At 37.8% G+C, this 22424-nt stretch overlaps 3 protein-coding genes across 4 annotated transcripts; all 3 read right to left on the reverse strand.

Annotated features, from left to right (window-relative positions):
- Positions 1-201: 201 nt before the first annotated feature.
- Positions 202-8409, reverse strand: LOC146328248 (von Willebrand factor A domain-containing protein 5A-like). The gene is made up of 7 exons (XM_084716280.1): positions 8326-8409; positions 6041-6076; positions 5561-5596; positions 4521-4583; positions 2032-2232; positions 671-794; positions 202-549 (listed from the first exon to the last, which is right to left on the reverse strand). The coding sequence occupies exons 1-7, from the start codon at positions 8407-8409 to the stop codon at positions 470-472; spliced, it is 624 nt and encodes a 207-aa protein (XP_084572406.1). The 3' UTR covers positions 202-469.
- An 894-nt stretch (positions 8410-9303) lies between these two features.
- LOC146328249 (von Willebrand factor A domain-containing protein 5A-like) lies at positions 9304-16698 on the reverse strand. Of its 2 annotated transcripts, none has more exons than XM_084717147.1 (15): positions 16617-16698; positions 15762-15809; positions 15206-15408; positions 14898-15120; positions 14120-14286; positions 12639-12753; positions 12312-12487; positions 12133-12221; positions 11871-12015; positions 11704-11783; positions 11498-11612; positions 11188-11346; positions 10548-10651; positions 9944-10164; positions 9304-9447 (listed from the first exon to the last, which is right to left on the reverse strand). In XM_084717147.1, exons 2-15 carry the CDS (start codon positions 15799-15801, stop codon positions 9401-9403), a joined length of 1884 nt encoding a protein of 627 aa, XP_084573273.1. In that variant the 5' UTR covers positions 15802-15809; positions 16617-16698; the 3' UTR covers positions 9304-9400. The 2 variants fall into 2 exon arrangements, with proteins under 2 accessions (XP_084573273.1, XP_084573274.1); XM_084717148.1 differs by lacking the exon at positions 16617-16698 and adding an exon at positions 16184-16569.
- Positions 16699-18342: 1644 nt separating this feature from the next.
- Positions 18343-22107, reverse strand: LOC146328250 (von Willebrand factor A domain-containing protein 5A-like). The gene is made up of 3 exons (XM_084717149.1): positions 19704-22107; positions 18750-18873; positions 18343-18645 (listed from the first exon to the last, which is right to left on the reverse strand). Exons 1-3 carry the CDS (start codon positions 19836-19838, stop codon positions 18566-18568), a joined length of 339 nt encoding a protein of 112 aa, XP_084573275.1. The 5' UTR covers positions 19839-22107; the 3' UTR covers positions 18343-18565.
- Positions 22108-22424: the final 317 nt, after the last annotated feature.

Below are 22424 nucleotides of genomic sequence, written 5' to 3' on the forward strand. Positions count from 1 at the left end.
GAATCAAAAACAAACAAAAACAGAACACACACCCAGTTCACGAACATGGCAACAAGCTAAGGATGAACAGTGAAGATTCAGGCTATAAAATACAGTGTAAATAACATTTTTTGATAAACGTGGTGTGTCAGGACATGGAATACAACAAATGAGCTGTAAGGAGGCATTTTGTTTTTTATTCTGTCGTTTTTTTTGTTAGAACAACGCTTCTCTGGATGTGATCAGTGCACATGGACAAGTTTAATTTTCAGCCATTTTAGACCCAAATTGAAATAAAAAGAATAATCTGAAAATTCAGTTTTTTACAGCGATAAAGCCAAAAAGATACAATTTCAGAACACCAATAAACAAAATAACAGAAAACAGAAAACAACAGGATTAACTTTTTGCACTTAAGATAGTTTGGTGCAATGATGTAAATCTGCTTCTGTGTATCGATCCTGAAGGAGAAGTCATTTTAATGAACACCTCAGAGGCCCAGGGCATCTTTCTGCACATTGCAGCCCAACAGAGCATTTCCGGCCTCCACACACTCTGTCACACATGATGCTGAAAAAACAAAACACAGAATCAGTCATAAAAAAGAGGACTCTGAATGAGGGCAAACAGATTTTAACCAAAACACACAGTTTAAAAACAACAGATAAGCATTTATTACTGTGGCTGTTACCATTCTGAGCATGGAGCCATGACACAGCCTTCATAGCCAGAAGCTCCCACTCCTCCCGAGCATCCATCTTGAAACCATGAAGCCAGATCAGAGCCAGAATGGTGGCCCACACTTCCTGGTTCACCTGATTCACCAAATTAAAAAATGATAATAATAATAAAAAAACATTGAACTGGCTTGACAGGTGAAACTAGAATTACCACGTCACAGTTGCAAGCCTCATGACACATGGCGTGACTTTAAAGGAATTTAATAAATGGTATTAAGTGTAATTTTTTTTGGCAAAATGGAAGTTAACACTATATTGGAACGTATGATTCGAGTGAACATTTCCAGTGAGAGACATCCTGTCCTTGGACTGTTTTCATAGCGGAGTACAGAGGACTGATGGAAAGCTTCATCACATGCTGCAAAAACAACCACCTGAAGCTCAGTGTCAGAAAAAACAAACAGAGCTTCTAGTCAACTACAAAGTTTCAAATACGGATGTTGTGGCAAAGAAGGTACAAATTCTGAAACATGAATGCTTCACACACAAGATCAATAAAATCACCATAGTTTTAAAGGGGGCGTATATATATGAAATGTTGTCATAATTAGCGTATGAAATCTCGAGTTATGGCCCAAACCTGTGTTTTGTGAGGCTGTGGAGACTCAGTTCATCCTAAGTTTGTGCTAGATGTAATGAAATTCCTTCAGGGCGTTCCTGAGGTATCACGGACAATCCAAAAACATAATGACTCTGGCCACAGCTGTCGCGGATGCAAGAAAAATAAGAGACAACAAAGAGACAGCGAATTTCCCATGATTCAATTTGATTCAGTTTTTTTATTTAAACATTTTTCAGCACTCACAGCTTACCATTGTTTTACTACTGAATTCTTCTTTAACAGATCTATGTGGTATAAAGTGAGATAACGGCCGGTAAGCTATGCAGTGTCATCTTTGAAGTGTTGGGGTTATTTTTTTGTTGGACACACACTGGATGCCGCAAGCAGGCAATGCTCGAGTCAAAAAAAAAGTACTGGGAAAATTTGCTGATTCTATCTTCAGTTTTAATAACTGAATGTTCACTGAATTTTTGATTATAATATTGAAACCAGTCATTGGCGCCTGAGTACCACCTGTATTTGTGTCCTCGATTTCCAGACTGTCTTTCATGCAGTGATGTATCTTTTGTTTGACTAATCTTTATATCTTTATTTTCATTTATTTTGGTTTGTTTTATATAGTGCTCATTTACGTTCCACATTACTTCCTCTGTTTTGTTATGCAAACCATGTCATTTTAAAATGTAAAATTATGAATTTTGAATGAAGTCCCATTATTCTTTTGTTTTATTATTTTTAACAATAACCCACCGATGCTGGCTTTGTCTTCTCCACCTCCTCACTGGTCTTTCCCAGTGCAGCAGCCAGATCTGGATCTTGCACCCAGCAGCCAAATGCCTTCTGGAGGGAGACCAACTGCAGCAAAGGGTCTCTGCGAGGCTGTTTGGGCAAGCTGATTTCTGAAGAGAAAACCAAAACAAGTGCAATAATGAAATAATCTTTGTGGATTACATTACATTACATTTGGAGAATTTTTATTTTGCCCATACTGATGTGTGAATATACTGCAGTTAAAATATTTCACCAAATCCCTACATTCACTCAGTGTTACATCTTCAAATCACTGTTGCTTCCAATATGTGATCTGGCTGTCTTCACCCTTATTGAAACATTGTTTGTCTGACTAGCAAATTAAATAAATAAGTCACAGGGGTGGACTGGGCATGGGGGTGGGGGGTGGGGGGGCGCTCTACATCTCTTTTCTCCCCCTCAATCCATGAATGAATAAGAAGTCATAAAAATAATCCTTTATTTATGGTGGAGTGCGAGGGGTGAATTGAGAAGCCTCATGGCTTCAGGAAAGAAGCTGCTCTGATGTCTAGTCGTAGGGAACTGGATACTTCTGTATCTCTTGCCAGACAGCAACACGGTGAACAGGCTGTGGCTGGGGTGGGCATTGTCCTTTAGTATACTCCTGCTGCCTCCTTTTTTCAGCACTGTTGGGGTACCTTCACTTCATTTTTCAATAAGCTGCACACCATTCTGATCAATCTGCCATTTTAACATGGATTTTTAGAAAGACAAAATTAACATTTACACTTGTTTGGGCCCTTGGTAGCTTGACGATTGCAAACCTTCGCCTAATGGTAGGTCCTATCCTAAATAAAAGCAAGAGTTTACAGTCATGCTACCAGCTCTGTGGGGATGTACTTAGGCACAGTGGTGCTTCAAGCTAATTACTAACGTCCGCATGCTAATATGCACACAATGACAGTGGAACATGCAAATGTATAGAAAGTAGGGCTGCCCCCTAACAGTCAATTATCATTTAACCATTAGTCACAGACCAATTCTCTTGGAATACTGAAGTCACCAGCGCACTGCTGCTAATTGCACCACAGCTGGTGTAGCCTTTAATCAGTTAGCTAAGTTAGACGTCCTATTAGCATCGGTAAACGGCCTCAGAGACCAACGGATGCCAGCAACTGAGGTGTTTTAACAGTATGGCAGCTCTGATTACACTCTGACTCTGGGGATGGGATGGCAGGGACAGGAGTAGTGAAGAGGTTGAGGAGTGAGTTAACTTGTTTACATCATTCATTGTGTTGAGTTGTTTTTGTGACGGTCAAAGTTTTTCATTAATGTGTTTCGAACAACAAGGTTAAACTGACAAAATGTTCAGTCTCCTTGCTGGTTCAGACACATTCACTTTTTGCTGTTAGCATTTAACAGGCAGCTCACTTCATGCCCAAAAAAAAATAAAAATAATATATATGTATATATATATATATATATATATATATATATATATATATATATATATACATATATATATATATATATATATATATATATATATATATATATATATATATATATATATATATACACACACACATATATATATATATATATATATATATATACACACATATATATATATATACATACATATACATATATATATATTAATTTGATATCGTAAATGTATGATAACTAGTTGACAATTTGCTTGAACTGATGACTACTCGTCAACTAGGAGAATATTTAGTCTGGGCAGCCATATTAGAAATTTAAAATTTTCAGCAAGTTCACCACCTTAAGGCCCAAATGCACTGAAAGCATCTGATAGTCATGTTTTGAAGTACAACGATTGTTTAAATAGCAGAACGTGTACTGAAAGCATCTTGACGCATGTCAAACTGCGTTGACACTCCCACTCCGAACTTGTTTTGATTTTCGAGTGTCAAATGAGAGCTTCTTTTTCTGCACTACAGTACATGTTTGGGGAGAGCTAAACTGAATAAGAAAGGCACTGATGTGAGAAACAAGTGCTGATGGAGCTGCAGCGCCACCTGAAATCAGGTAAAACAAGAAAAAGCTGACTTGCAGCAGAGAGGGAGGGAGGGAGCGGGAGAAAATGTGTGAAATGTGCACGAATGTGTCTATGTGACAAAAAAAACTTTTTATGATCATTATGTTACTGTACAGTTCTGTGAAGTGTCATTTTTTACTTCTAGTCTGATTTGTGTACTTTTAAATATTTAATTATGTGGGAGGAGGAGGCAGCAGAGAATGAATTGCACCTTAGTGCACCATAGTAGTATCTATTGACACACATCAAGTATTGCTTTTAGTGCATTTGGGCCTTTCTTGTTAGCATGCTAACACACATGCTAAGTACAGCTGAGGCTGATGGACAGATGACATTTATTTGGCAGGTATTTGGTCATAAACCAAAGTATTGTACCAACAAAAAGTGTCACCAGGTGTCTCTTCAGTAACTTCTTGTTACTTACCCTCTTCCCTTTGTGGAAGAGCAATGGAATCACACAATAATTGTGGCTGTCCAGGGCTAATGCCTTAAAAAGAAAGAGAGAAGTAGAGCAAACACAAACACAAACAATGGTAAATACAAGGAACTTAAGTTGTAACACTACATTAAGCTGCATCACTTTTTTTAGCCACACACAGGCAGAAGAATTCTACATAAAAATAAAAATAAAAAAAAAAAGAAACTCTGACATATCTGTGAGAATGAATAAGGCAAAGCGAATTTAGTTTTTGGTACTCAAAGAAGTTTCAACATCATGTCCTTCAAGAAAGAATTCTTCGCCACAGTTCCTCAGGCTAATCCACAGAACTCACTGTGAAAGGTTTTCATATGGTTAACTTCAAGAGTTTCAGTGTGATTTGTTTTGCTAAATGACAAAACACATAGTCAAGGTAGCAATGAAATTATTCATGAAAGATTATCATCAAGTCAGCTGTAGATGTTGAATTCTATGTTTATGTTAAAGAAACTTGTGAATGATCGTATTTTTGCACTGTTACATTATGACTTTCTAAGACAACAACACACATTTAGTCCTTGCATATGAAGTTTACCGAAAGCCATCGGTGCCAGCTGGCCTCCAAGGAGATCTGAAAAACAGTTGACCAATTTTATAGTCATGGAAAACACATGAAAGATTAGAGAAAAGTGTGTGTGTGTGTGTGTGTGTGTGTGTGTGTGTGTGTGTGTGTGTGTGTGTGTGTGTCAGCTCAAACCCTCCCTTTATCTTTCCTGTCTTCTCTATACATTTGACTCTGAATAACAATATTTTATTTAAGCTACTTTAGAGAACACATTTTCAACACAATTTACACTGCACATCTGCACTTGTTGCCTCCGTTTGCAAAATTTAAGTGAGCTTCTGTCTGAATGCACCACCACACAATTTATATTCTAATAAAATATTAAATACTATTCACATCTGAAAAATGTATTGTTAGTCTTCAGATGTAGATGTAGGTACAAGATGAATGTGAGTGTGTTTAATAATGCTTTGTTTCTTACCGCCACCAGCTCTGAGGCGTGGAGACCGTCTCTCGACTGCAAACAGCAGTTTTGAAAAAGAAACAAGAATGGGATATCTTTTAAAAACAACTTTTAGTGTGTGTGTGAAGGTGTATGTTTGTGTCCATGCTAACTGGTTAAAAGGGAGCCATGACAGCTCAAACCCTCCCTTTATCTTTCCTGTCTTCTTTATACATTTGACTCTGAATAACAATATTTTATTTAAGCTACTTTAGAGGACACATCTTCAACACAATTTACACTGCACATCTGTGCTTGTTGCCTCCGTTTGCAAAATTTAAGTGAGCTTGTCGTAGCATAAATTTCACTTCATCTTCTGTCTGAATGCACCACCACACAATTTATACTCTAATAAAATATCAAATACTATTCACATCAGAAAAATGTATTGTTAGTATTCAGAAGTAGATGTAGTTACAAGATGAATGTGAGTGTGTTTAATAATGCTTTGTTTCTTACCGCCACCAGCTCTGAGGCCTGCAGACCGTCTCTCGACTGCAAATGGCAGTTTTGAAAAAGAAACAAGAATGGGATATCTTTTAAAAACAACTTTGCAAATTCATGGTTGTTGTTGTCACTACAATAGACATCGTTCTCAAAGCAATGAAGTGTAATGCCATGAAGGCAAACAAGCAATCGCATAGACCACAGGGAGTGGCTCACATCTAAAGCTAAAGCTAGTGAGAATATAAACACTGTTCTTACATGAGAAACCTCCAGGGGCTGCAGATCCTATGAAATTAAAAAAAAAAAGCAGAAATGAATCCCTGATTTCTTGCAACTTTCATTCAAATCTGATAACAGAAGGAACTCTCAGATACATCTTAATATACTGTGTGTACACACATATGTATACACACACACACACACACACACACACACACACACACACACAAGAACAAAAGACATTAGAGAACAGCAAAAATGCTCAACCATACATGTGCACATGCAGTTAACAAGGTGTGGATTTATGGGTCAAATAAACAAAACAAATAATAAAACAAAACAAAAACGACAAAACAAGATTATGATCAATGTAAAATTTGAATGAATGAATGAATGGTTTTCCTCTCCCCCTAAACTTTGGACATGCCCCTTTTTAAAATTCATACTGCCTCACACTGGAGCCTTGTGTGAGGCATTACTGGACTTTGCAGTTCTTTTTTTATTGGTGAAGTTTAGCCTAGCTGGTCACAGCTATTGCAAATTCATGGTTGTTGTTGTCACTACAATAGACATCGTTCTCAAAGCAATGAAGTGTAATGCCATGAAGGCAAACAAGCAATCGCATAGACCACAGGGAGTGGCTCACATCTAAAGCTAAAGCTAGTGAGAATATAAACACTGTTCTTACATGAGAAATGCATTTTTCACTGTTAACACTGAGATAAACAGGATTATACAGATGTGTGTTGAAAACTGACTTTGACATCTTACTTACCCAAGGGCACCCGAAGACAGGCTGCTATGAAATAAAAAAAAAAAGCAGAAACGAATCCCTGATTTCTTGCAACTTTCATTCAAATCTGATCACACAAGATTTCAAGAAGCAACTGTCAGATACAACTTAATATACTGTGCGTGTGTATACATACATACATACATACAAAGATGTATATATATATATATATATATATATATATATATATATATATATATGTACAGTTACTGACAGAAGTCTTGTCGCATAAGGACACAGTAACTTAAAATGGCATATAACTTTATTTCTAATCAATCAATTGTTACAATAAATGGTTCGTTTTAATGTCAAGGGCTTTCACATTATTAACTGGGTGCAAAATGAAACCGTCAAAAAGTGTCCTGATGTTCACAGCTTGGTAAAGCCCATAACATCTGTTTTTGCAAGGACAAAAGTCTTGTCGTGTCTTTAAATTATTCAACCAATCACAGATTAGAGCTTCACCTGTGACAAATGCTGTAATTAAAACATTCCCAGGTGTGTATAAAAAGAACCCCAGCACACCAGACCTTCATGTGAAGTGCAACCTGACCTCTGAGAACATGCCAAAGATTCAACCACAGACCAAAGTGCTGATCATCAAGAGCCTGAAGACCAAGTCCGCTGCTGAGGTGGTAGACATCTTTAATGTATCCAAATGTCAAGTGGAGAGGATAAGAAAAAGATCTGAAGAAACTGGTGACGTTCATGTTAAGTCCAGGTCAGGCTGACTCCGTAAGACAACTGTTTGAGAGGACCGTTTGTTGCTTCGACAGTCCAGGGCCAGCCCTTTCTCAACTGCAGCGGAGCTACATGAGAACTGGTCACCAGAAACCCTGTATCTACAAGAACAGTTTGTCGAATTCTCTCACGCAGTGGTCTCAATGGCCAAATTAGTGCTGAGAAACCAGCATTAAACAGAAGACAACAAAATAATCGTGTTGCATTTGCCAAGGCCCACAGCTTGCAGAAAGGATGGACAGTGGAAAAGTAGCAGAAGGTTGATTTTTCTGATGAATCATCCATTTAACTGCATCCCAATCATCGCAAATACTGCAGAAGACTTGTTGGAACCCGCATGGACCCAAGATTCACCCAGAAAACAGTCAAGTTTGGTGGAGGAAAAATCATGGTTTGGGGTTATGTCCAGTATGGGGGTGTCCGAGAGATCTGCAGAGTGGATGGCAACATCAACAGCCTGAAGTGAAGAATTTCTTGCTGCCCATTACATTCCAAACCACAAGAGAGGGCAAATTCTGCAGCAGGATGGCACTCCTTCTCATACTTCAGCCTCCACATCGAAGTTCCTGAAAGCAAAGAAGGTCAAGGTGCTCCAGGATTGGCCAGCCCAGTTACCAGACATGAACATTATTGAGCGTGTCTGGGGTAAGATGAAGGAGGAGGCTTGGAAGATGAAACCAAAGAATCTTGATAACTCTGGGAGTCCTGCAAGACAGCTTTCTTTTCCATTCCACATTACTTCATCAATAGGTTATTTGAGTCCTTGCCGAGATGTATGGATACAGTCCTCCAAGTTCACGGGAGTCATACATGATATTAATTCTTTTTTCCAAGGCACGATGACTTTATGTTCTGATGTTACTGTAGCATGTTTGTGTATTCAAAATAAAGTATACGTATAATTTCAACTATTTTTGTAAGCGACAAGACTTTTGTCCAGGCAAAATCTGACCTTTCTGTCCTAATTAAATGATAAAACTTGAGATATATATATATATATATGTGTGTGTGTGTGTGTGTGTGTGTGTGTGTGTGTGTGTGTGTGTGTGTATATATATATATATATATATATATATATATATATATATATATATATATACATATATATATATACACATATGTATACACATACATATATATGAGAACAAAAGACATTAGAAGAGCAAAAATGCTCAACCATACATGTGCACATGCAGTTAACAAGGTGTTGATTTATGGGTCAAATAAACAAAGTCAAAACAACTAATACAACAAAAATGACAAAACAAGATAATGATCAACATAAAAATTAAATGAATGAATGGTTTTCCTCTCCCCCTAAACTTTGGACATGCCCCTTTTTAAAATTCATACTGCCTCACACTGGAGCCTAGCTGTTCACAGCTATTGCAAATTCATGGTTGTTGTTGTCACTACAATAGACATCGTTCTCAAAGCAATGAAGTGTAATGCCATGAAGGCAAACAAGCAATTGCATAGACCACAGGGAGTGGCTCACATCTAAAGCTAAAGCTAGTGAGAATATAAACACTGTTCTTACATGAGAAATGCATTTTTCACTGTTAACACTGAGATAAACAGGATTATACAGATGTGTGTTGAAAACTGGCTTTGACATCTTACTTACCCACGGGCGCCTGAAGAGAACATGCATAGGCCATGACTCCTATGAAATAAAAAAAAGCAAAAATGAATCCCTGATTTCTTGCAACTTTCATTCAAATCTGATCACACAAGATTTCAAGAAGCAACTCTCAGATACAACTTAATATACTGTGTGTGTGTGTGTGTGTGTGTGTGTGTGTGTGTGTGTGTGTGTGTGTGTGTGTGTGTATATACATACATACATACATACATACATACATACATATACATATGTATATATACACATATATATACATATATATGTATATATACATATATATACATATATATGTATATATACATACATATACATATATATGTATACATACATATATATGTATATAAGTTGCACAAGTAAACCGAATTATACAGCAATAATGAAAGTGACTGTATAGTTTTGTGCGTTCAATTTGCAAACAGTATTGTGCCTCAGCACACTATCATTCACTTCTGTACTATCAAAGTGGTAGGTGACACATTAGTTTTTCATTTGCTGCAGAGAAAAAAAAACTACTTACTGGGTGTTGGAATATTTCTGCGCACCAGAGGTCCTTTAATCTCTTGGCCATCACCTTTGCTGACAGCAAGGAAGGCAGTGAAGGCACTGCTCACTCCTGATTGTACACTGAGCTCCACCACCTTCTTCTTAACTCCTGCATCTTGCTCACCTCCATCATCTCTCTTCTCCATCTCCAGGGAGCGAATAAGAGTCCGAGCAGCCAACCTGTGGACTGTTAATCTGCAGACAGGAGCGAGGAGGAAATGTTTAACAGGTATCAGTACAACCTGCAAGTTTTTCTTATAACTAAAAAATAGACCTAATGATTTATCAGCAATAAGCATAATTTGATTTAAAACTTACTTAAATCTCTTAAGCCACAGAAAATGCACTGATAGTGATGCACCCCAGTGACTTCTCAATAGTGTTGTGTTGGGCCAATTTATTTTATTTCTATTCTTCAGTGCATCATAATATAACAAATTCATATTTCCACACTTCACCACAGCAAATGTGATTATGAGATGGTGAAAATCTTAAAAAAAAGTGTAAGCTGCATTTGTGGCAAAACAGAAATAGTAAACATTATTACACTTCTCCTGTCAGTTAAAAATCTGTTTTACCCAGCGTCCTCTGCAGGCTTGAGACTGAAGTGGAGCTGGTTCTGAGACGGATAACCTGCCAAGCTGTACTTCACCGTCACACAGCACTCTCCTGCCTCTGAACTCTGGGAAAGCATCACAGTAGTGAATGGAAAAGCATAATTACTTCTAAAATTTTTACAAGGAAACTTTATTTTATTGATTTTAGGGGGTCCCGTGTACAAAAGCAGTAGTCTTTCCAATGTAGTAACCATCTCAACACTAAAACTAGAGGAAGAAAAATCTCCTCCTGTTTCTTTTGAACTAGCTAACATATTACTTGTCTGGGGCAAAGACTATTAGCCTAGGGCTTGCTAACCCTGCTCTGGAGCAGGGTTATCCCCGAATTTGTATGATTATCCCCAGAAAATCTTCTTAGTACAGCTGCACAATCAGACATTTACTGTACCGTGCAGGGAAAAACTGTCAATACCCTTTAAATATTGTGATTCTAGACAGAAACTGAACTACAATTTCTGTTTTAAATTGAAACTAAAATCATTTTATGTATGTTGTTTCTGTTATTTAACTGTGAAAGTACCATTATATACACTATCCTAGTAAGCGACTTGGTTCCCTTCATATGTAGAATAAGACAGGTATGAGGTGGTGCTGCTCCTACCTGTCCAGTGAGCTGGGCATAAACCAGTGATCTTTGACCCTGGAATATTGCTGTGATCGGTGGAGATAGGACGGTGACAGAGACCCCCTTTGGCAAATCCCATGTGACTGAGATGTCCACCACAGCTGGCTGCAGAGCAAATCGCAGCGACTGCATCACCTGAAGAGTAAAACCAGTTTACAAAAACATTAAAAATACTTACTGAGTCTTCACTTAGTAATCCATCGAGAACCATGCATTCAGTTCACATAAAGATTTGCTTTTGCACTGTTTAACTTGACAGCTTTATTGTGTTTACTTTCTTGCTTACTTTGGGTTGCATCCTATCAGTCCCTGTGATGAACTGAGCGTGACCTCTTCCTTCTTTGGCCAGCCCATTGATAAGAGCAGAGCTGGCTCCTTCTCCAATCCCAAAAGAGAAACACCTACAATACAGTAGTTTCGTTTTACAAAACAAGTGACATATTTTTGGATTAGTGTGGGTGTTTGTTGTGTTTTGTGTTTTTATGGTCTCACCTGTGGGAATCTGAATTATTCTTAACCAGATTAATGACTTCTTTGGTGTTCCCCACCTCACCATCAGTAAAGACAAATACCTAGGGAGGAGAGTTTACATACCCCTCTAAATTACATAACATCACATTCAGGCACATGCAGTGTATGTGTGTTTGTGTGTGTTTTACTTGTCTAGGTTGACTGGGAATGCAGGGCTGGCTGTAAATATGTTTGAGGGGCGTCAGGATCTCTGTTCCTCCCAGATTAGCATTCATCTCCTCAACTTTCTTCAGAGCCTCTTCCATGGTCTTCTGGCTGTACTCAACACTCTGACTGCCATCACAATAATACATGAACTCATGCACCAATGCACACACACATGTACAAACACTGACACCAAAATTCAGGAACAAATTTCTTTGGATTGAGTCACTTGAGGGAGTGACTTACGGAAAGATGTGTTCATAGCGGGAACCGAAACTATAGATATTGAAGTAGCAGCCCATTGGTAAGCTCTTTAACAGGAGCAGCAGAGTATCCTTAACAGAAGAAAGAAAAGGTAGTGATGGCCACTGTGCAAGAGGGACGCTATGAATGATTTTATGACAGAAACTACACATGATGGATACCCTGGCACTGCTCATGCGAGTCTGATGACTCTGACTGCTGTTCATAGGTGAACTCATACTCCCAGATCGATCCAATAAGAACACAAACTCTCCACATGAGGCGACTGAAGACATCACAGCCTGAGGAAACTCAGGGTACAGGCTCAGCATCACCACTGGATCACCCATCAGAGTGCCTGAAACACAGAGGAGAGACAGAAACAGGACCACAAACCTGACTTTTACCATTTATTCCAACATATGTCACTTATTTAATTTAATATGGAGAAAAATGACCTACTTATTTGCACAGTAACGACTTCACTAAGTCACTCGTCACTCACTCACCAGGTTTGGCAGAGGCCTGTCCTGCTTCCACCACAGCAGTCGGCTGGTGGGTGTCTTTGTAATAAATCAGCAGTTCAACATCTCTGTCAAACTTGTGCCCTGCAGCCAACTTGACCTGAAGTTCACAAAACATACTGATAAAAATGAACAATTTGTGAAGAAATTGCAGTTGTAATTGCTGGATGTTGAGAAGCTGATGCTAAATTACATTGCTGGCTTTAAAAGTTGAATAATATCAATAATGTATGAAAGGTGTGGCATTTTTCAGGTTTTGTTGAAAAGCGGATGCCCAGATCATTTGCTGGCTGTAATGTATGGAAAAACAACAGGGGGAGTATGAATAGTCAAACTGGAAAAGTGGGTTAGGGTCTAATTAGATTGATTGTTTAAAGTTGAATAAAACTAGTTGAATAACAGAGAACATTATAAGGTTGGAATACATTTTCTTGCTTAAAGTATGAATGAGTTGATAAAATTTGAAAAAATTATAATGTATGCATGTGTGTATGTGCATGTAAAACAAAGGTTGCCACAATGATGCTGGGAGTTAATTTAAGCCCTTTTTTTTTTTACACAGAGATCCCATAATATTGATGCAACAGAGGCTTGCCATTCCACCTCTTTTGTGTTTTTACACTCAACCAAGCAGCATTGGTAAAAGGCTTTTGGGCTAAATGTGAGGGAGCACACAGAGAGGGAAAGCACAGCTGTTGTGTAACAACATTAAACCAAACTCTCCAGACTCTAACACAAGTTGTGTTACAGAGTCTGGAGAACTCTCTGGAAAGTAAACCTTGATTTGCGAAACTCTTACAAGATTAGTACGCACTGTTACTTCATTGTATACACTGTACAAACTCACTCTCTCAAGATCTTTTGTGGATCTGGGATTCCCTTCAAGACTCCAAGTGGTGTGCTACGCTAAGGCTAACAGTACACTTAGTTGGGCGCCACCCCTCTCTCAATTGGAAAACAATGGGACAGCCATTGCAAAGTGGTTTTACTGCTGAGGCTTTTGACAGTTTTGCAAGTCATCTGCTGTCTAGTGATGATGCCCCCCACTGTAGCTTTGAATATTCAGGCCAAAACACACTGATGGAAATGTCTGAGAAGGAAATTGGAGGAACTTTGAACATATATGTATGTGTGTGTGTATGAAAATGTGTCAGTTTTGCACATTCTTGGGAAATTTCCCAGTAAAGACTGAATATTTTGCAAAGTATGAAAGGACCGATGAAAAAGAAAAGTAATAGCAACAGGTCCTGAGCTGAATACTTTGATGTTTGAATTAGGTTTCTACATTGAAAAATGTGGAAGGAGTTAAACAATGAAAAAATATGATGGAAGAATAATAAACGTGGACATGAACATTGTGAATGCATCCAGTATTCACACCAACTGAAGTGGTATATCTTGTTGTTTTCTTGTTGTAAGCACTGAGGAACAATCACACACAGCACACACATTAGCACTCTACCTACCGTGGCCTGGGTCTGCTCTGCGTTCAGGTACTGGAGAGGGTCCAGGGGACAGTTGGACTCTACTTTAGAGACTGGACGAGGAGAGGACACTCGGGCAGAGAAAGACAGACTGTACGGTACCAGAGAGGCTGGAACAGAGGTCACCTGGACACTCCCACCTTCACTACCTGTAAACAACATAACAGAGGTTTGAAATGTTAAAATTAAAGAGTTGTCACACTTGGGGTGTCGCAATATACCAGTACTGATGATAATCATGATATTTAAAAACTGTAATATTGATAATATGCTAATAATACATATATTATAATATTGTGTGAATAATCCAGCACCTCTTAAATATACTGCATGGTCTTAACCCTCCTATTATCCTCAAATATTACTAACAAATTTTCCCCTTGGGGTCAATCTGACCCCAGGGATATTTCTTCACCCTCAATGTTAATTCTTCAGTTCAGCGCTTTGATTTTCTCTTTTCATTGTTCATTGTTCATTGCTTCCTCTTTAGTAAAGACATAAAACAATAGGAGTGTGTGAACAGTTTTTGTTTTATGGTCACACCTCAGTGCTTTTCGGGAAGTTGTACGACAGTTTTTTTACAGTCTACAGCAGCGGTTTCAAGACATTGTATTGATCCAGTTTAATGACTAAAGCACTTCTATCTTCACCAGTATACTACTGTACACTGGCAAGTGTCCTTTGTGTGGCCAGGTGTGTAATGCACTAAGCTGACTTTTAACAGCTCCTGATGAAAAAAAATGTTGGTTGGTTTTCCTACCCTGAGGTTGGTAGCGAGGGTTGAGCACAGCAGGCAGACAAAACCTCAGCCCGTCATCAGCCTGCACAGCCAGCTCAGTGACATACTCCAGCCTGATGGAGGCGCTCTCTCCTGGAGGCAGACTGCCCACACTCAGAGAGAATATATCTGGACTCTGATCACTCTCCTCCAACAGGAAGGCCTGCTGACCGGAGCTCAAAGCATCATCATACTCCTCACGAGCCTGCAGTACAGAGAGCAAATGTGAGTAGTTTTCATTGTGTTTTTAAGCTCCATTGTATTGAGAAAATGTTTAGTGTCCAGCTCACCTCCTGTTTCTCCTTCACCTCAGCTACAATCTGTGTCTGTCCAATGGTAGCACTGAAATGACAGACAGCAGCATCTCCAGGCAGAGGGAAGACAAAAACAGCCTCTAGTGGTTTGTCCTCCTTGTTCTCGTAGTTCAGAGTGGAGACCACTGTAGCCACATGGTCCCTCACCTCCACCTCCACCTCCACGCTCTTCAGAGGAACTGACCAAGAGACAGAAGGAAACACAGTGACTGTGTCTGTTATGTGGGTAAACATATTTTTCATCTTGTTGAGGATACACCATAAGGTTTCTTCTGTACTGTATAGGACCTTTTTTCACAGCAGCCACATAATATGAAATAACATGGTCAACACAGGTGTTACCAATGACAATGATTAAGGTCCCATTCCATTTTAGCCACACTAGAGGTGTATCTGTTAACCAAGCTGACAGTTAAAACATGCTTCTGTCAAATAATGTGAAAAAGCAGGATTCCAGCCTATACAAGTACAAGTGCAAAAAAACTTATTAAGGAAATAAGAGATTTTTGTCTGATTTCTAACAACTCTGTACCTGGTTCCTTCTTGGCAGTTAGCAGACCACAGCAGTTCATCTTTGTACCTGCACAACAATTAATATTATTATCATTATCATTATTATTATTAAAGCAATATCAAAGGAGAGGGGAGTACTGAATATCAGCCAGCTATGATTCAGCAATAGACATGAGGCCGCAGGTCGAGAGAAGACCATCACAGCCAGGCTGATTATTCAGTATAACAGCACAACCTTGGGTGTGATATTTTATGCAACAGTTTCACAAAGCACAAATTAATTAGTTAACAGTAATAATCGACAACAGATTATGATTTCTTTTTAAATTTACTCTTTTATATTGCTCTGCCACATAAACTGTACTGTTGCCAAGCAACACGAACGTCTTCCCTCACACTAATGTTAGCTTGCTAGCAACTTTGTGTAAGTTTGGTCTTTACCTCAGTAAAGCTCTCCTTTAGCTGTTGGGATGGAAATGTGCCTCGAGGTTGTGTTCAGCTTACTCTTTCAAACGGACTGAATGCTGATGGTTATATTTTTGAGTCGCGAACCAAACAAAATGGACCGAGACCACTTGAAAAGGTAGCGTCCACTACTGAAGTTGACAGGTGTCTGCTGGATGGCTACATGGAGATTAAAAATAGCCTGCGGTGATGCCTCACTCTGACGGGAAATTACAGATCGCAACAGAAACGAGTTCATGTCTGTTGACGGTAAATGACCTGAATCTTCTTTATATTTTCATTAAATTCTTAAATTCAAACCTAATGTGACAGTTGCACTGACCAGCAGTTATCAGTAAGGTTTTCTTTCTTCTGCTAACTAGGCTAACCAGACTACTTACAGTAAGTGAACACAGAAAAGGAAACCCACCTCTGTATATGTCAGTTTTATTGCAGCTCCTTCTTGTTAATGTCCCGAGTCAACTTGCAAGTATATAAAGCAGGGAGACTCAATGTAAACTGATGATGAATAAACTGATGTAAACTGATAGAAAAGTGAATGTCACGCCTCCTGGGTACGCTCGATTTTTGCCAAGGAGCTCACCGGGTGGGTGGAGCCCGAAGCAGCAGCTTTCTTTTCTTTCTTTCTTTTTTCCCCTTTTTTTCTTTCTTTTTTTTTTTTTTTTTTTGACTTTTGACTTTTGACTTTTTAAAATTTAAACAAATTTAATTGTACAAACATGACAAAGATAAATACCAAATATTTATCATCTTTTAGGGTGCAGTGAACAGAACACCAGAGATACGAAATACAAACACAACACACAAAAAAAGGCACAAAACAAAATAATCTCTAAACTAACTATATATTAATCATTATTGAACATCAAATAAACAACAACAAAAATATTTAAAAAAAAAAAGACATAAATAAGGCTGAATAATCAATTTAAAATATTTAGTTATTTGGAGTTTATTAATTTAAGGGACTTGGTGTAAAGTTGAATTTCATTATAGTAGCCAGTGAAGACTGGTGGGGTTTTAATAAATTTAGCTTTTTGAATAACGTTTTTTTAATTTAATTATTTAAATTATTTATTTAAAATTTTTATCTGTTAATGACACATCAAAAATAATATTAAAATGATCTAAAACAGGCATTGTTATGGTTTTCCTACTTAACCATTCTCTCTTGCTTCCAGAATAACCATATATGAGTGCATGAAATAAAGAGGTGATCTGTTGTTTCAATATCACCATTGCAGAAAACACACACATTGTTCTCATAACCAAAACTTAGTCTTCGTCCAATTCATTGGATGTGTAAAAATCATTCATTATTTTGCAGTGAATTTCTTTTGTTTTGGGTGTAGCTGGGAATTTGAACAATTTTGTTCTCAATTTAGATATTGTTGATTGGTCAAATAAATTCTGGAAGCTGGAAGCTTTATGTTAGGAACACAACAGCTGATTGTAAATGGCCTCTGAAGTACTGTGAGTCCCCTTAATAGTATTTGGTGCAATTAATAAATTGCAGATGCTACACTGGAAATAATTAAATCCACCTCCCCTGATAAAATGGAGCATTCATTCACAATGTGTCCTGCAGCCCATACAAAAATGGATGATCTTTAGAGTGAGCAGACATCCTGTAAAATTCATGACAGTCCTGAATTTCAAGCAGTTGTCCTGAATTCTGCACCGTCTGTCTCTAAAATTAAGCGCTGTAGATTATATAAACAATTTCTGAATATATGAAAATATTCTGATCAAATCACTTATGTGAGCTGTAATTCCTGTTTTTAGTTAATAAAACTGATGTTTATTTTTGTAAAGTATGTAAGATTATTGCTGATGTGTTTTTAACTTTAATCCTTCTAAAATGACACACCCACCCCTGTCACCTGTCCCAAATCTCATCTGGTCACTCAAATTACCATTGTGTTATTGCCAGCAGTTCCCTCTCTATTCTTCCTTTTTGCAAAGAAACACACTCATTGACACACACCTGCAGTCTGAACACTGTAAAATTTCTCTGGCAAGACGATACATTTTTTTATTATTCAATATCTCATTGTGTATTTTTGTGTATATTTACAACGCTGGCAACTATTAAATTCAATCAGCTAGTATACACATTATTTTCCACATCTACATCTAAGTCATGCATTTTTGCAGCAATGAATCAAAACAAATACAAATTCAAAGGACCAGTAAACATAAAACCAAGGGGAACACCAAATGAAAATATAAGACATAAAAGGACAGGGTCAAATTGTTAGTTAGCAGGCTGCAATGTTGATAAAATAATGGTTGCAGGACGGAGTAAATCTGCTTTTGTGTATCGATCCTGAAGGAGAAGCCATTTTACTGAAAACCTCAGAGTCCCAGGGCATCTTTCTGCACGCTGCAACCCAGAAGAGCATTTCCAGCTTCCACACACTCGGTCACACCTGATGCTGGAAAATAATACACGAAGCAGCTCGTCAGCAGAGGAGACTGAATATGAGCAAACAGCAAAATTTAACCAACACAGATCAGCACATATTATTGTGGCTGTTACCATTCTGAGCACGGAGCCATGACACAGCCTTCATAGCCAGAAGCTGCCACTCTTCCTGAGCATCCATCTTGAAACCATGAAGCCAGATCAGAGCCAGAATGGTGGCCCACACTTCCTGGTTGACCTAATTCACAAAATGAAAGAAAAAAAAAATCCAGACATGAGACCGGCTTGGCAGGAGAAAAAAATCAAAGAGAACAAAGAAGAGATGACACAGTTTTGAAAAGTTTTTCTTTTTACATTGCTTAGAGGATGCGATAGATATGTCTTCAATTGAAGCTTCTCATTATTGTTCAACTTAACTCCATGATTGCATTGACATAGTCAAAAAAGGTCTCATCTACTTTGATCAATCAATGAGAAGTTGTTGTTGTTTAACTGAAGGATATTTTTATTTACTTGTATATCTGAAAAGTTTCTGTTTACCATTCAAAACAGAATCTTTCAATTTATAAAACCTCTTCAGTTTCTGATTTCTCTTTCTGAGAAGGTGGTGAGCTTCAAATAGTTAATAAAACTTAGAGACAGAAAGAGATGTATAGTAAAGTATGAGGATGTGGAAATATTTAATTATATTGTCAATATTAAATAATTTAGATCCTTTGAAGGCACAACAATTGCACTGCCAATAAATATTAGGTTTGAAAAACACTTGCCTGATTTAATGTGACTGTTGGTATAAACCACATCCACTTCTGATCTTTTTTCCAAATACAGATACAGAGACATATGTTACTATAATAATGATGTCTTTGTTCACATCAGTTCCACCAGTATTTGGTCTCCGACTCATTTTCATCCATTTAGGTTTATTTTATGTTTTGTTGATTTACATAGTTCCATGTGTTTTACTGCATTCTCTGTTTTGTTACAGAAATCATGTCAAAAAATCTGTTTTAAAGTAATTCCTATTATTCATTATGTTATTATTTTATTTTTTTTACAATAACCCACCGATGCTGGCTTTGTCTTCTCCACCTCCTCACTGGTCTTTCCCAGTGCAGCAGCCAGATCTGGATCTTGCACCCAGCAGCCAAATGCCTTCTGTAGGGAGACCAACTGCAGCAAAGGGTCTCTGGGTGGCTGCATCTCAGAACATGGTTCTGTGGCTGTTGTGTGTCGAAATTAAACAAGATGGTGGACACAAAAATGCAGACAGTCAAACACTAATGAGTTCAAATGCATTTAATGAAGAAGGTAAAAGAACAAAAGCGTACAAAAAGGCAGTAAGACCAAAACCAGGGTCCAGAAAAACAAAAGAACCCACAAAAGGGCAAAAGGCAAAAACAATCCAGGAGTGCAAGGTCCAACACAAGAAGGCATACCAGAAGAAGGCAGGATGACACACGAGGGCAACGACAAACTGACACAGAAACAGAGAAGCACAGGGACTAAACAGACAAAGAACTAATCAAACACAGGCAAGACACATGAGGGAGGACCAGGACTACAAAATGAAACAGGAAATAACCAAGAAAACCCCAAACCATAACAGAGAAGAAAATCAAATGCAATGATAAAATAATTTTTGTGGATTATTATACTGATATAAATTTGGAGCACTCTTTTTATGACTGTTTATATGCAGCAAGTTTAATATTCAGCTTGTTCACCATCTTAGTGTTACGGAAGCCCAGAAAGGCAAGTGATCATATTTCCTGTTCTCATCCGAAAAGTTTTCTTCCCTGTGTTCATGACTTAAAGTTACTACAAGGAGATTTTAGCTGGGTATGACACGATCTCAATTTAAAGGTGATACCTCTATACGACCTATAACTATGGCTGTTTCTATATAGTTATTCTAAATGCCTGCCACTGATTCAGAGTGTCCTTGAAATCAGATGAAATGAGCTTATGTGTCCATTTCCCCAGACAAAGTTACAGTGAGTAGTACGTTAGCCAGTTAAAAGGAAGCTGGAGGAGATTTTTATTCAGATAATCCTATATTTAACACTACCACTTTTGTCCACAGGGGTCTCCAAAATCAACAAAATATTACAGTTCCTTTCGCCGCTTTAAGAACATTTGAAAAAAATTGTTGGATCATTTTTATCCACCTAAATTGGTTTAGTGTGAATTACTGTCTTTTGGAGGTATTGGCCAATGAGGTGTCTGATGCTCAGAGAGCCAAAAGAATGCATCTGAAAAATTCAACACTAGTGTTTCTTTTCAGAAATCATGACCTGGTTACTCAAGATAATCCACATACCTCATTGTGAACAGTTTCATGTAGGAACTACTTCCTTTCTATCAGAAAGTAGAAGACATCTCTACAGCTGATATGCCTCCATACAACCTCATTTAATGAGATCATCTGCGAGAAGATCAGCTATTTCTATAGTTATTCTTAATGACTTCCACCAGGTGGGATTCTTCTGGAAGATTAAATGAGTTTTTCAGAGCAAATGTGATGGGTAGCAGTACCCTTCCCTTGTAGTAGCTTTAACTTAATAAATTAATCAAATTATTGATTTTCTCCATTCAAATGTTTGTCCTTGATTTCACTGTATCTAACTTATTACTTTCCTAAACCATGTTTCATCGTGAGGATTTCTGAGGTGGGGAATTCATTCTATTTGTATACTTGCTCAAACTATTTATTTATTTTTTAAGAACAGAAAATGGAGCACCAGAATTTATTTTTGCCTTTCAGGGCTTCCACACACTATAGTATGTTAGCATGCTAACATTTGTTCAACATAAACACAAAGTATAGCTGAGTCTAATAGGAGGATGTCATTAGTTTTGCAGGTTTGGGGTCATAAATCAAAGTACTGGACCAATAAAAAGTTTGACGTGATGAAGGCACTGCATTAAATGTCAGAAAAAACACAACATTTATCACATGGCAGGAGATATGAATGTGTGTACCAAATTACTTACTTTCTAAGCTATCAACCTCCACTGAGCACATCTTCACTTCAACAAAAAAAGAGAAGTAGAACAAGAAACAAAGCAGCAACATTAAATGCTTGACACTTAATTGTATGCCCAAAAATCCTACTGCAGACGTCTTATACAGGTGGTTTGGTTGATTGTTTAATAATTCTTTGAAAGTTTTTTTTTACAGCATAAACCAATGCATAAACCACTTTACCAGAGATTTGGTACAAACCTAGTACCCCACTAAAGATAGTGCAGTACCAGCTGCCACACTTATCACCATTAATGCATACACTGAAGTAACAGAGGTTTTATCAGGATAAAATAAGACTACTGATGTTACTGAACAGATGCAAACTGAGTATCATTAGCTTTGTTCCTGAGCTATTGAAGTGGACATTATACAGGACTTTCTATTTTTTGATAATGAATAATCTAAGTAATTATTATTTTCCCACCAGTACTCACAGTCCATTATGAAGTTAATCTGTCACAGTTTGTGTCTGTCCATTTTCCATTCATCCACCATTTGCCCTCAGACTTTTCTCTTTGTCCTGCCACTCCCTATCTGCCCAATCAACTCACCCCTCACCAATAGTGAGACTGAATCGAATGCAGCGACAGAATTTTGTCTACTGATACAAGCTGAGACTTGGGTAAATAAGGGGAAACACTACAGCCAGATTCAGTCTCTCAAGATTCAGTCTTGGTGAATTTAGGAGAAAATCTACTGACACAAATAGACAAAGCACATAATGTAGAATAAACGCCTAAATGTGTAATTTTAAAAGT

The sequence above is a fragment of the Lutjanus erythropterus genome, chromosome 4 (genome assembly GCF_056507025.1).
Source record: "Lutjanus erythropterus isolate fLutEry1 chromosome 4, fLutEry1.hap2, whole genome shotgun sequence".
In the NCBI taxonomy this organism is placed as follows: Eukaryota; Metazoa; Chordata; class Actinopteri; order Lutjaniformes; family Lutjanidae; genus Lutjanus; species Lutjanus erythropterus.